The sequence below is a fragment of the Salmo salar genome, chromosome ssa02 (assembly GCF_905237065.1).
Source record: "Salmo salar chromosome ssa02, Ssal_v3.1, whole genome shotgun sequence".
Classification (NCBI taxonomy): Eukaryota; Metazoa; Chordata; class Actinopteri; order Salmoniformes; family Salmonidae; genus Salmo; species Salmo salar.
In genome coordinates, this window is record NC_059443.1 from 42,937,867 (window position 1) to 42,953,707 (window position 15,841).

The window sequence follows — 15,841 nt, forward strand, 5'->3', positions numbered from 1 at the left end:
AGACCGAGTCTGCGTCTCTCACATGGGTAGGCAGACCATTCCATAAAAATGGAGCTCTATAGGAGGAAAATGGAGCTCTACAATGGATGGATGACTAATGCTGTGCAAGAGATGGTTGGTCTGTGCTCTGAATCTCAAACAGCACATTAAGGGGATGTGCTGAAGGGGAGCTATGGTGCTTCAAACACAGCCTGCAGACTCCAGTTAGCTAACTGAAACTAAAGCCGGTATCCTCAGCTAAGTATCCACCTCTGCTCTGATTCTACATCCTCATTGTCTAAAGCAAGGCAGGTTAGTCCCTGTGGGCTTCTCAGCTTAGCTAAACTCAGATCTCCCTGAGCAGTCGGGCTTCAAGACGGGTTACTCAACCAAGACTGCTCTTCTCTGTGTCACGGAGACTCTCCGCACTGCCAAAGCTGACTCTCTCTCCTCTGTTTTCATCCTCCTAGATCTATCTGCTGCCTTTGACACCGTGAACTATCAGATCCTCCTCGCCACCCTCTCAGGGCTGGGCGTCTCATGCGCTGCACACTCTTGGTTTGTATCGTACCTTGCAGGCCGCTCTTACCAGGTGACGTGGAGAGGATCTGTGGCTGCACCACGTACTCTCATTACTGGTGTCCCCCAGGGCTCGGTTCTAGGCCCTCTCCTCTTCTCTCTGTACACCAAGTCACTCGGCTCTGTTATATCCTCACATTGTCTCTCCTATCATTGCTTTGCGAATGACACTCAACTACTTTTCTCCTTCACCACTTCTGATACCCAGTTAGCGACACACATCTCTGCGTGCCTGGCAGATATCTCAACTTGGATGACGGAACTGCTCTTCACACAGGAAGCGACGAAGGTCCTAATCCAGGCACTTTCCTCTCCCGTCTGGACTACTTCAGCTTGGTGTTGGCTGGCCTCCACTTGTGCCATCAAATCCCTGCAACCTATCCAGAACGCTACAGCCCGCCTAGTTTTCAACCTTCCAAAGTTCTCTCATGTCACCCCGCTCCTCTGCACACTCCACTGGCTTCCCACACACACACACACCTTCAGGCTATGCTCATGCCCTACACCCCAACCCGAGCACTCCGTTCTGCCACCTCAGGTGTCTTGGCCCTCCCACCCCTACGGGAGGGCAGCTCCCACTCAATCCAGTCCAAGCTGTTCTCTGTCCTGGCACCCCAATGGTGGAACCAGCTTCCCCCTGAAGCTAGGACAGCAGAGTCCCTGCCCATCTTCCCGAAAACATCTGAAACCCTACCTCGTCAAACAGTATCTTAAATAATCCTCATCTCGGGACTTAAATGTAAATGTAAGCAATGGTTTTCCTACGGGATATAGACCCTTTTCTGTGTTTGCTAACATTGTCACATGAGGGCGACGCGTGCAAGTTGGTGGCAGAACAAGGGGGAGTTCTAATAAAACACCAGCAAAGAAATATTCTATTTACATGTTGCTTATGAGTGCATGTCACACTACTTTTGGATTATAATTGGATTTTAAGGCTCGTATGAATGTCCTGCTTAACATAATGTTTGTGTCATCGCAAATAAACTGCATTAAAAACGGAGCAAAAAAAGAAACGTCCTCTCACTGTCAACTGCGTTTATTTTCAGCAAACTTAACATGTGTAAATATTTGTATGAACATAACAAGATTCAACAACTGAGACATAAACTGAACAAGTTCCACAGACATGTGACTTAATAGAAATGGAATAATGTGTCCCTGAACAAAGGGGGGTCAAAATTAAAAATAACAGTCAGTATCTGGTGTGGCCACCAGCTGCATTAAGTACTGCAGTGCATCTCCTCCTCATGGACTGAACCAGATTTGCCAGTTCTTGCTGTGAGATGTTACCCCACTCTTCTACCAAGGCACCTGCAAGTTCCCGGACATTTCTGGGGGGAATGGCCCTAGCCCTCACCCTCCGATCCAACAGGCCCCAGACGTGCTCGATGGGATTGAGATCCGGGCTCTTCGCTGGCCATGGCAGAACACTGACATTCCTGTCTTGCAGGAAATCCCGCACAGAACGAGCAGCATGGCTGGTGGCATTGTCATGCTGGAGGGTCATGTCAGGATGAGCCTGCAGGAAGGGTACCACATGAGGGAGGAGGATGTCTTCCCTGTAACGCACGGTGTTGATATTGCCTGCAATGACAACAAGCTCAGTCCGATGATGCTGTGACGCAAAGCCCCAGACCATGACGGACCCTCCACCTCCAAACCGATCCCGATCCAGAGTAAAACAAAATGTTATGTCATACCCGTGGTACACGGTCTATCAGAATTCAGGGCTCAAACCACTGAGTTTATAATGAGTTTTATACCATGGAATTGTTGAGTACTCGTTTCTGATTGGCTTGAATGGCATTCTAGAGCGTGCATTATTTCCCTATAATGCACTGTATAATTTCACAGTATAATTCAATGGCAATGAAGTTCTATTTTTTTAGCTGCTTTTAAAAGCCAAAGTTGAATTGAAAATATCAATGGCATTGTTGAATTCGATTTTCATAATAGCAAGCTAGGATATTGGTTTAGTTAGCTAAGTCTAATTGTTTGGTTACCAGACTCGCATTAAGCATCTCCAATCCAAAATGTAATCTAGAATCGGCTTCCTATTTCGCAACACAGCATCCTTCACTCATGCTGCCAAACGTACCCTCGTAAAACTGACTATCCTACTGATCCTTGACTTCGGCGATGTCATTTACAAAATAGACTCCAACACTCTATTCAGTAAATTGGATGAAGTCTATCACAGTGCCATCAGTTGTGTCACCAAAGCCCCATATACTACCCACCACTGCGACCTGTATGCTCTCGTTGGCTGACCCTCGCTTCATATTCGTCGCCAAACCCACTGGCTCCAGGTCATCTATAAGTCTTTGCTAGGTAAAGCCCCGCCTTATCTCAGCTCACTGGTCACCATAGCAGCAACTACCCGTATCACGCGCTCCAGCAGGTATATTTCACTGGTAACCCCCAAAGCCAATTCCACTTTCGGCTGCCTTTCCTTCCAGTTCTCTGCTGCCAATGACTGGAACGAACAACAAAAATCACTGAAGCTGGAGACTCATATCTCCCTTACTAACTTTAAGCACCAGCTGTCAGAGCAGCTCACAGATCACTGTACCTGTACATAGCCCATATGTAAATAGCCCATCCAACTACCTCATCCCCATACTGTTATTTATTTTTCTCTTTTGCACCCCAGTATCTTTACTTGCACACTCATCTATCACTCCAGTGTTTAATTGCTATATTGTAATTATTTAGCCACTATGGCCTATTCATTGCCTTACCTCCCTTATCCTACCTCATTTGCACACACTGTATATAGACTTTTTCTATTGTATTTTTGACTGTATGTTTGTTTATTCCATGTATAACTCTGTGTTGTTGTTTGTGTCGCACTGCTTTGCTTTATCTTGGCCAGTTCGCAGTTGTAAATGAGAACTTGTTCTCAACTGGCCTACCTGGTTAAATAAAGGTGAAATAAAAAAATAAACCAAGGCAACAACTCTAGCTATCTAGCTAGCTAGTAAACATGCTAGCTACTTCAGTGGATGTTGTCACATCTCTAATGGCAAATATGTTAAATTATAGCCATGGTATAAAATAGATAATCACCTCGGGACTCATAATGCAACTCCGCGGAAGGTTTGTTCCACTCCGATAACGTGTTGTGGAACACACATTCCAGGTCATGCTTTATTTTCCAGAGAACGCATAGCCCCTCATTGATTATCCCTTTCGTGTTCTTTCTCTGCCTCCCTCTCTCTCTCTCCCTCTCACATTTTGTCATGGGGTGCAGAGAACATTTTTCAGTTTTAAAGCTCATTTTCTTGCAATTCTATACATTTTTCAATGTCTAATGTGTGTTCATGTGTTATTTGAATGACTCAAGCATTACAACAAAATCTATGGGCGTAAACACGCTAGCTGACATGGGCTAGTTGATCTTGAAATGTCTTATAAATAGCTCTCTGAAGTATGCAATGACTGACATGACAACAGGAAAACTGATGATGCAATACCCAATTTCGAAATTGCACCTCGTGCATTCTACTATTACAACTTTCAAAAGTAAGTTGAAAGCCTGACTGAGTTCCTTAAAAATTCTGCCGACCCACAATTTGGGAACCACTGATCTATACCACCCAGGTGTATTGAGTTGTGTTCTCTCTCCCTCCTATTCTCTCTCCTCTCCCACCCAGGCGAACGGCCGTACAAGTGCAGCCACTGTAGCAAGGCCTTCAACCAGAAAGTGGTGCTACAGACCCATATGGTGAGGCACACAGGAGAGAAGCCCCACCTCTGCATCTTTTGCCCCGCTTCCTTCTCGCAGAAGGGCAACCTGCACTCGCACGTCCAGAGAGTGCACTCTGAGGTAAACAACCAACTAACTACATCACCTGGCACATCTCTGTTGCCCTTGTCTTTAATCAGTAGGCTGGGTGGAAATATTATTGACAAATAACTTTCACCTGTCTGATCCTCCAAGTTGTCCACAAGTGTCTACAAGGTTGTGTGTGTGTGTGTGTGTGTGTGTGTGTGTGTAGTACCATTCAAAACTTTGGACACAACTACTCATTTTAGGGTTTTAAATTGTAGAATAATAGTGAAGACATCAAAACTGTGAAATAACACACATGGAATCATGTAGTAACCATATTTGAGATTCTTCAAAATAGCCACCCTTTTCCTCGATGACAGCTTTTCACACTCTTGGCATTCTCCCAACCAGCTTCATGAGGAATGTTTTTCCAACAGTCTTAAAGGAGTTCCCACATATGCTGAGCACTTGTTGGCTCCTTTTCCGTCACTCTGTGGTCCAACTCATCCCAAACAATCTCAATTGAGTTGAGGTCGGGTGATTGTAGAGGCCAGGTCATCTGATGCAGCACTCCATCACTCGCATTGGTCAGATAGCCCTTACACAGTCTTGAGGGGTGTTTTGGGTCATTGTCCTGTTGAAAAACAAATGATCGTCCCACTAAGCCCAAACCAGATGGGATGGCGTATCGCTGCGGAATGCTGTTGTAGCCATGCTGGTCAAGTGTGCCTTGAATTCTAAATAAATCACTGACAGTGTCACCAGCAAAGCACCATCACACCTCCATGCTTCATGGTGGGAACCACACATGCAGAGATCATCCGTTAACATACTCTGCGTCTCACAAAGACATGGCAGTTCGAATCACAAATTTCAATTTTAGTCTCATCAGACTAAAGGATAGCTTTCCTCCGGTCTAATGTCCATTGCTCGTGTTTCTTGGCCCAAGAAAGTCTCTTCTTCTTATTGGTGTCCTTTAGTAGTGGTTTCTTCGCAGCAATTCGACCATGAAGGACTGATTCACGCAGTCTCCTCTGAACAGTTGATGTTGAGATGTGTCTGTTACTTGAACTCCAAAAAGTGAAATCCGAAGTGCAGTTAACTCTACTGAACTTATCCTTTGCAGCAGAGGTAACTCTGGGTCTTCCTTTCCTGTGGCAGTCCTCATGAGAGCCAGTTTCATCATAGCGCTTGATGGTTTTTGCGACCTCACTTTCAAAGTTCTTTACATTTTCCGGATTGACTGACCTTCATGTCTTAAAGGAATGATGGACTGTCGTTTCTCTTTGCTTATTTGAGCTGTTCTTGCCATAATATGGACTTGGTCTTTTATCAAATAGGGCTATCTTCTGTATACCACCCCTACCTTGGCTCAAACGCATTAAGAAGGAAAGAAATTCCAGAAATTAACTTTTAACAGGCACTCCTGTTAATTGAAATGCATTCCAGGTGACTACCTCATGAAGCTGGTTGAGAGAATGCCAAGAATGTGTAAAGCTGTCATCAAGGCAAAGGTGGCTTCTTTGAAGAATCTGAACTATATTTTGATTTGTTTAACACTTTTTTTTGGTTAATACATGATTCCATTTGTGTTATTTCATAGTTTTGATGTCTTCGCTATTATTCTTTAATGTAGAAAATAGTATAAATAAAGAAAACCCTGGAATGAGTAGGTGTGTCCAAACTTTTGACTGGTACTGTATATTTTAGCGATTTACATTTACTTTTGATACTTAAGTGCATTTAAAACCAAATACTTTTATACTTCTACTCAAGTAGTACATTTTCTATTAAGGTATCTTTACCTTTACTCAAGTATGACAATTGGGTACTTTTTCCACCACTGATCTTTATCAAGGGTGTGCATATTTCGGACCCCACTGTATATTTTCCTTCTAGGGTAGAGTCTAAAATGCTGACCACACCACTCGCGTCGCGTGCGCAAGCATTGTAAAATAAATGTACACATACATGTTATTCAATCATTGCACCCACACTGCTCACGTGTGCCAACGAGTGTCTGCTTTGCCAAGCGCTAAAATAGAAGTCAGTTCTATTTGTGACGATGAACGTGGTGCAAATCCTGCCTCTCCCATCTCCTCATTGATTTATAGAAACAGATACCCACGTGCCATCTCCTCATTGGTTATACCCACGTGGGTGATTGAAAGATGAACTGAGGTCGGTCGGTCATTGTGGTAATACTATGAAAGTTAGATGCCAATCACCATATAAAGTCCAAATAAGAAAAGGCCTGGAAGGAGGAGAGATGACTAGAAACAATTCGGTTGACTGTTTTATGTGTGGATTAATTGTCGGAATAGAGGACCTTGTGTATTTCAGCTAAAATAACAACTCAACATTTATATCCCAGGACAAATGAGCTAGCAACAGTAAGCTAGCTAAATAGGACAAATGAGCTAGCAACAGTAAGCTAGCTAAATAGGACAAATTAGCTAGCAAGTGCAAGCTAACTAGCTAAATTGACATAAATGTTTAATGCTTTTTGACCTGTCCCTAATTTAATATAATTGGTTCAGAGTTTGTTTTGATATTTCAACCTGGGATCGTGATCGCGTTTGGTGTGGGGGGACAAAATATATTTGCGCATGTCCGGTCTGGGCATGATGTAAGGGTCTCTGGACAGGCCCCCCTGTCTCGCTCTCTCTCTCACTCACTCCCACACACGGTCACCCTCCTCCCGGCTCAATTGCTTCAATAGAGCGAGACTCTGTTGCAGGTAAAAAAAGTTTCAGTCTCTTAGACAGAGAATGAGCTTAAATTACAGTTAATTGTCCGCGTCACATATGTGCCTCTGTAATTCGAAAATGTATTTTATGAGTCATCTAGCTGAACGCAAGACCTGGCTGTTTCTCTATTATATGCCAGCCAGGTCATTTTAGGCTCCCTAAATACCCTGTGATGTCCATAGAAGAGCATGACTCCTCCATCGGTTGCGGGCCCATAATAAATGGAGACTAATGGAGAGGGAGAGAGAGCGAGGATAGCTCCCAGCTCCTGTAGCCTCGATGGAGAGGCAGCTCTGTGGGGTCATGAATAGGTAGTGGCACGTAAAGAGATGGCTCTGTCATGGATGCAGGGCAGGGCACGCAGATCGATGGATGGATCCAGACTAATGCTGCACTAGTTCATGATCTGTTGTCGCATTTTACCACTCAGAAAAGAAGGCTTCCATTCTATTACACTGTCTGCAACGGAGCTTGTTCGTTTAAAAAAAAAAAAAGCCTCTGCATGCATTCTGATCAGACAAAATCATACATTGTCAATGGTAGGAAATGGATTTGATGTGAAGGTGGGTCTTGTGTCTTCTGACCTTTGTCCCCCCCCTCCCCTTTGTCTGTAATCAGTTAGATATACGGAAGTAATATAGAACATTCTTATGAAACAGAAGCTTCTATTACTGATGTAGCAACATTGCACACATTGAATGTGATATTTTCACATATTTGACGGTCCATGGGGAAAATAATGAGCCTAAATGAAAAGCAGTCTCTGGGTTATTCAGTATGATGATGGCAGTCGCGGAGTTGGTGTTTTATAGGCAGCCGTTTTTAAGTGACTGGCTGTACGTTCTTCTGGATCTGAGTGCTACTTTCATCGGATTTGTGTCCAGTAGTCACCATTACTTACATCGGTGCAAATGAGGACACGCAAATGTGAGGCTTCGTCCTTGTTGAGTGGCCAACTCAATCAGATAGCCTTTCAATTTTCCCCACCGCTCACGACAAACACATGTGATCGTTTTATCAACCGAACATTTTTAAACGAATGGGGGAAGAGATTGTAAAGATCGTCTGTAGCGTGTTTTTGTCCGTCAGTGCTAACTGGCAATGATGCGGTGAGTTGATTTGAATCTGCCCCGAAGCCCCAAACCGTAGCTATTCAACGTTTTTTTGAATAATGCATGTGATTCTCACGAGTGTCCTTCAACCTACTCTGGCAGTCAGGACCTCGGCTTTATGAACGGACTTCATGAATATATTGAAGTCGGATGTGAGTGGGAATGCATTTCATAAAGCGGAAGCATCTGGAATATGGACAGGGAAGTGGGACTGTTTTTAGATTACCCCAAAGTTTTAGCATGAAACTATTCTCTATCCTCCTAATCGCTGCCTTATATTAGATTGCTCTTTAAAATAATCAGAAGATGGATATTTGTAATATCTGTCTTGGCTGAAGATAAAATATGTATAATGTATACACTGATTGTACAAAACATTAGGAACACCTGCTCTTTCCATGGCATAGACTGACCAGGGGAATCCAGGACTATGATCCCTTATTGGCACTTGTTAAATCCACTTCAGTCATTGTAGATGAGGGGGAGGAGACAGGCAAAATAAGGATTTTTAAGTCTTGAGACATGGATTGTGTATGTTAGCCATTCAGAGGGTGAATGGGCAGGACAAAAGATTTCGGTTCCCTTTTGAATGGGGTATGGTATTAGGTGCCAGGCGCACTGGTTTGAGTGTCAAACCCAGCAGCATTGGAGTCAACATTGGCCAGCATCCCTGTGAAACGCTTTCGACACCTTGTAGAGTCCATGCCCCGACGAATTGTGGCTGTTCTGAGGGCAAAATGGGTGCAACTCAATATTAGGAAGGTGTTTTGTACACTCAGTGTATATCTTAGTTGGTATTAAATTATAATGACATGGCATTAGGTAGTTTATTTTTACCTGATGTAAAATCATTTATTTTTAATATAAAAATCGACGAAGAATGTAGCCTTCTGCTAATTCCCAACGGCATCATATCCAATGAAAGCATTTAGGCCTTTAACAGCTCATTTAATAGAAAGTAATAACCACAGTTGTGTGTGTATACTGACTTTGTTTCTTGTATATGTGTCTCTTCAGCTTACGGGAGTACCACTGTTCCCGTGTATGGACTGTAGCTGTGTGTTCAAAAAGCTGGGCAGTCTCAACGCCCACATCAGCAAGATGCACATCTTGCTCATAGAGGAATCGGCCAACACACAGGTGAGCGAGTGCATGCAGATGATGTGAACTTGTAGAAGTTTCTCCTGATTCGGTTTCTGACCTCTGCATTCAGTTTGTTGCCTCGCGCTGCAGCTAGCTTGATGCTGAGGGATCAGACACACACACACACCCACACTGGAACCTCCCTGTAGCTCTACCACTACATGCAGATTTCTATGGGATTATTTCAGAGTGGGGCTCAATATAAAAAAGCCTCTCATTTTCATATGTCATCGTGTTTTTGTAAGTAAATGGAACCTTGAAAATCAGGTGTTCAGGTTCCCTATTAATTAGGTGAACTAGGCTTCCATAAAAACTTTTCGCTCATCAGTGATGCACTGCAAAAAACGAAAGATAGAAAATGCTCTACGCTGCTCAGATCAGCTAACCTCTGCCATTCTCAGTATTCCCTTTTCTCTCATTCTCTCCACTTTCACACCCTCCCTCGCTGTCCCGTAGGAGGTGGAGGAGTCGGGTCAGGGCGTGGCGGGGTCAGAGGGCAGCGAGGTGGTGACTGACGTGATCCAGCAGCTCCTAGAGCTGTCAGAGCAGGTGACAGGGGAGGGGACCCAGTCACAGCCCCAAGAACAGACCATCACCATGGAGACGGCCATCAACCAGGACATCCTACAGGTGGGAACCATAACACACTCAGGAATGCATGCATACATGTACATACACACGCATGTGCATAAGTGTACACGCACGCACAGACACATGAACGCACGCACTCATGGATACATGTGTGTACACACACACACACACACACCTGCCCTACTATACTTGAGAGGACTTTTTGGGGACCAATTCAAAGTCCTATTTTCCCTAAACCTTACCCTAACCTTAACCCTTAACCCTAATTGTAACCTTAACCTGAAAGCCTAAAATAGCCTTTTTACAAGGGAGGACCAGCAAACTTCTGGTACCAATTTCTAGAAAACAATAGTCTATATTGATTTAAACTGGTGTTGAGAACAACGTGGCAGAGGTGGGCGGCAGCGGAGTGAGGAGACGGGGAAACAGCCGTTGGGCCTAGAAAAAGCTCAGAGAGAGGAACACTCACCGTAGTTATGATCAACTGAATGATGAAAATAGTAGATTAAAGTAGGCTAATGCAATTGAAGGCATGTATCAAATTCTTGCTTGGACTGAAACTCCCAAAGTCATATCCAACCGTTTATACTCATTTAAAGGAATAGTCGTGTGTGTGTGGTCACCTAGATGATCATTTCAGCACTGTTTTGATTGGGACAGCACCATCGCACTGCTTTGAGGCAAAAGTGGGGGAGTTTCTTTCTCACTGGATCTCCGTTTTGGATATTTTGTAACAATTAAGCTGGGGAAATGTTAGCTAAATTGAGGTGAGTGCTAATGATCGTCCTTATATTAGTTTGCTCATTATATTAGCTGATCAGAAAGTTTTGCTAGCATTTATACCAGTGGATTTTACTCTTCACTCGCGTAGTAGCCTGTCTTACTCCCTTCCAAAAGCCTGTGACTTGTCTCATAGTCAGTCAATGTGATTTTGTTTTCACTGAATCTGTCTGTATATTTGGTTAATTGATCTCTGGCTGGACAAGTGGAAGTGGTAGCTCGTTTATTCGTTCCCTGATCAGAAACATTTAGCATGCAATAATGTAGCCTAAATCGACTAATATACTTATCTATTGTCTTACGTAGTAGCCTTATATAGAGCTATTTTCATATCGTCCCGAATCCCACTGAAACCCAAAATCCTGACTCCTGTCTCGCATGAAAAATCCAAACTTTATTCTGTAATCCAGGGGTTGGATTATCCAAGCACATTTTTGTGAAGTAAATACGCTAGGCTTAAGGCTTCTATGCAACAACCTGTTTGGATAATGTGATATTTTATATTTTAAATCTGCTGCTGAGTATGTTGTGTATTTCGTGGAATTGCATTAGTGCGACATTGGGGGAAAACGTTGTAATTTCCCTTTTTTGGGGAAATGTTAGGAGTGGGCCCAGGACAGTCCCGGGATCCTGGTTACCGGTGTTTATCCCTAGCGTCATGTAGCCTAGCTCTAATAATGTGATCGAGGCATACGGCACAGTATTGTCCAATACTGTGGATGGAAAAATGTACTAATACATAGTATTAGTCACAGTTTTTTGTTAAACCCTGTCACCCCTGAACCCATACCCACACAGCAAGCCCTGGAGAACAGTGGGTTGAGCGTGGTTCAGTCCCAGACCAATGGAGCGGCCAGACAGACTCAGAGCCATGCCGCCGAGGGGGCTCTACCTGACAGTAAGAAGTTCCCAGTCCAGGACAAAACCGCCAAGAAGGAGAAGAAAAGTATCTTCAAAAAACCTGTACAGATGCCAGGTAGGGCATACCCCAATAATGTCCATGTGTGCTTATGTATGTCACTGTCTCTCCGTTCCGTTTGAACTCCCATCAGTTTACTAGCTCGTGAAATGTCCGTTGACAATAAACAGGTATATTGCATACTGTGCATTCGGAAAGTATTCAGGCCACCTTCCCTTTTACCACATTTTGGAACGTTACAGCCTTATTCTAAAATGGGTTAAATAAATGTTTTTCCTTATCAAGCTACACACAATACCCCATAATGACAAAGCAAAAAAAGGTTTTTAAAACTCTTTGCAAATGTATTCAAAATAAAAAAACAGAAATACCTTATTTACACGTATTCAGACCCTTTGCTAGTAGACTCGAAATTGAGCTCGGGTGTATCCTGTTTCCATTGATCAACCTTGAGATGTTTCTACAACTTCATTAGAGTCCACCTGTGGTAAATTAAATTGATTGGACATGATTTGGGAAGGCACACACCTTTCTATATGAGGTCCCACAGTTGACAGTGCATGTCAGAGCAAAAACCAAGTCATGAGGGTGAAGGAATTATACATAAAGACAAAATTGTGTCGAGGCACAGATCTTGGGAAGGTCTACCAAAAAATGTCTGCAGCATTGAAGGTCCCCAAAAACACAGTGGCCTCCATCATCCTTAAATGGAAGAAGTTTAGAACCACCAAGACTCTTCCTAGAGCTGGCCGCCCGGCCAAACTGAGCGATCAGGGAGAGAATGATCTTGTTCAGGGAGGTGACCAAGAACCGTATGGTCACTCTGACAGAGTTCCTCTGTGGAGATGGGATTACCTTCGAGAAGGTCAACTATCTCTGTAGCACTCCACCAATCAGGCCTTTATGGTAGAGTGGCCAGACGGAAGCCATTCCTCATTTAAAGGCAAATGACAGTCCACTTAGTTTGCCAAAAGGCACCTAAAGGACTCTCAGACCATGATAAACAAGATTCACTGGTCTGATGAAACCAAGATTGAACTCTTTGGCCTGAATACCAAGCTTCACGTCTGAAGGAAACCTGAAACCATCCCTGCGGGAACGAAGGAAAGATGAAAGGTTCTAGTTAGGTCCTAGGGAAAGATGAATGGCGCAAAGTACAGAGATCCTTGATGAAAACCTGCTCCAGAGCGCTCAGGACCTCAGACTGGGGTGAAGGTTCACCTTCCAACTGGACAACGACCCTAAGCACACAGCCAAGACAACGCAGGAGTGGCTTTGGGACAAGTCTCTGAATGTCCTTGAGTGGCCCAGCCGGACTTGAACCCGATCGAACATCTCTGGAGACACCTGAAAATAGCTGTGCAGCGACACTCCGCATCCAACCTGACAGAGCTTGAGAGGATCTGCAGAAAAGAAGGGGAGAAGCTCCCCAAATACAGGTGTGCCAAGCTTTTAGCGTCATACCCAAGAAGACTCAAGGCTGTAATTGCTGCCAAAGGTGCTTCAACAAAGTACTGAGGAAAGGGTCTGTTAAAAATGTTATACATTTACAAAAAGTTCACAAAATATCAGATTTTGCTTTGTCATTAAAGGGTACCAACAATTTAAATAATTTATGAATAAGGCTGTAACATAAAACAATGTGGAATAAGTCAAGGGGTCTGAATACTTTCCAAATGCACTATATATCGGGAGTTTCAATTGATCCCCTGAACTGAAGAAATTTAAGTGTATTTGCTCTCAGCTCTGTGCCTGCTCATCTCATGTGGGACCAGTGTCGTATCCATTAGGGCACCCTATAACAAAACATTTTGAAACCTAACACGAAAATTCATGTTTGTTATTGGCCAGGTCCAAGGTAGTCTCCCTGTTTCAGTCTGTTTTTCTTCCATTTGGTGCTTAATGAACACAACCCATGTCACCTCTTTCCCCCTTCCCCATAGGCTCCATCAGGGAGGAGAATGGCGTGCGGTGGCACAGCTGCCCTTACTGCAGCAAGGAGTTCAAGAAGCCCAGCGACCTGGTGCGCCACGTCCGCATCCACACACACGAGAAGCCCTTCAAGTGCAAGCAGTGCTTCCGCGCCTTTGCCGTCAAGAGCACCCTCACTGCACACATGAAGACGCACACAGGCGTCAAGGCCTTCGAGTGCCAGTGCTGCATGAAGTGCTTCTCCACGTCAGGCAGCAGGAAGGTCCACATGCGCCTACATACAGGTGAGGGATTATTATGGTGTTGTTATTATGGTGTGATATTAGCACCAACAGAGATTTGAATTCAACCATTTTGATTGTATTCGTAGATACACGTTTAGTTCCTGTTGGCAGCTATATCGCTCCATGATGGTCATGCATGGGACTGTGTTGTCAGGTTTGCAGGAAGGTTGCTTTTGTACACAATTCTGAATTTGTAATCAAGACTTATTATGATTAACGTTGGTGTCATAATCTGGTTTTGACGAACTTGATTAAGTTCTAGAAAAAAGTCCTATTTTCTTTTATTAATTTGTCCTATTTGTCCTCTTGTTTTTGTTGTGTTTAATTACAGTGCCTTCAGAAAATATTCACACCCCTTGACACAGCCTGAATTTAAAATTGATTATATTGAGATTTTGTTTCACTGGCCTACAAACAATATATCCCATAATATCAAAGTGGAATTATGTTTTTAGAAATGTTTACACATTCATTAAAAGCTGAACTGTCTTCATTCAATAACTATTCAACCCCTTTGTTATGGAAAGCCTAAATAAGTTTAGGAGTAAAAATGTCACATAATAAGTTGCATGGACTCACTCTGTGTGCAATAATAGTGTTTAACATGATTTTTGAATGACCACCTCAATCTCTGTACCCCACACATACAATTATCAGGTCTCTTAGTTAGGGCTGTGGCGGTGATTGTCAAGCAAATAACTGTCGGTCTCACGGTAATTGATCGTTAATTAACATAAAAATAGTTAGCATCTCCTGAGTTCCACACAGCCTACAAGCCACTGATGCAGACCTTTTGAACATCTACATTTTAAAAATCAAATAAATCCATGTAATATAGCCTACACCTTCACAATAAATCCATTATGTATTTTAAACAGGTCTAAAGAAACGTGATATGAAGAAAATGTTGTCTATTTCAAAAGAACAGAACAGCATACTTTGAGTTGTTCTTATGTTAGATCCTGATCTGGCTATGCCATATGGCTGTGGGCTACACTAGTTCATTTAGCAGACAAGATTTGCATTGAATTCCGTGGCATTCATTTATATTATTTTATGGTATGAAGAATGCAATTTAACAAAGCTGAATAAAATAGCTATCCTGTGTTTGGCAGTTAACAAAGATACTGTAGGTACTCCTATATGCTTAATTTAGAGTTATTAATGTAACTTTAGTTGTTCTACAAACGTCGGGCTATATGTGTTCCTTACATTGTAAGGCTGCATGATGTGACTAATGATGTTTTGAAAAAAGTAGCTTGAAAGGAATGAGCTCTGCTTTGCGCAGGCTGTACACACTTCATCAGTCTCTCATTCACAATTTGAGAAGAACTTGATAATGCCTTTGTGTGGCCACAACGCACCTAAAAAAAATCCATGTCTTTTGCGGCCCTTCTCCCTGAGTGCTGCCTACTCCGAAGCACCTCTCACTCACACGGCTCTCCATCACGCGATCGGGTCTTTCTCACAGGCTACAAGTGATGACAGACACATCGGGGACACAACTGTGCACATCCTTTTCCAATTCCGAGGTGCATATTAAAGAGATTGGAAGAACTGTCCACATTTACAGTGCCAGTCAAAAGTTTAGACACATTCAAGGGTTTTTATTTATTTTTACTATTTTCGACATTGTTTAATAATAGTGAAGACATCAAAACTATGATATTACACATATGGAATCATGTAGTAACCAAAAAGGTGTTAAACAAATCAAAATATATTTTATATTTGAGATTCTTCAAAGTAGTCACCCTTTGTTTTGATGACAGCTTTGCACACTCTTGGCATTCTCTCAACCAGCTTCATGAGGAATGCCAACAGTATTGAAGGAGTTCCCACATATGCTGAGCACTTGTTGGCTGCTTTTCCTTCACTCTGCGGTCCAACTCCTCCCAAACCATCTCAATTAGGTTGAGGTCGGGTGATTGTGGAGGCCAGGTCATCTGATGCAGCATTCCATCACTCTCCTTCTTGGTCAAATAGCCCTTACA

General features: G+C 43.2%; 1 protein-coding gene across 2 annotated transcripts in view; it reads left to right on the plus strand.

Annotated features, from left to right (window-relative positions):
• The window catches only part of LOC106583530 (zinc finger protein 236), an 88,455-nt gene that overhangs the window by 12,135 nt on the left and 60,479 nt on the right, over positions 1-15,841 (plus strand). For both annotated transcript variants that reach the window (XM_014167831.2, XM_014167837.2), the window contains exons 6-10: positions 4,218-4,390; positions 9,216-9,338; positions 9,798-9,971; positions 11,511-11,688; positions 13,575-13,847. In XM_014167831.2, the coding sequence (XP_014023306.2) occupies positions 4,218-4,390; positions 9,216-9,338; positions 9,798-9,971; positions 11,511-11,688; positions 13,575-13,847 (921 nt within the window). The remainder of the gene's footprint in view (positions 1-4,217; positions 4,391-9,215; positions 9,339-9,797; positions 9,972-11,510; positions 11,689-13,574; positions 13,848-15,841) is intronic.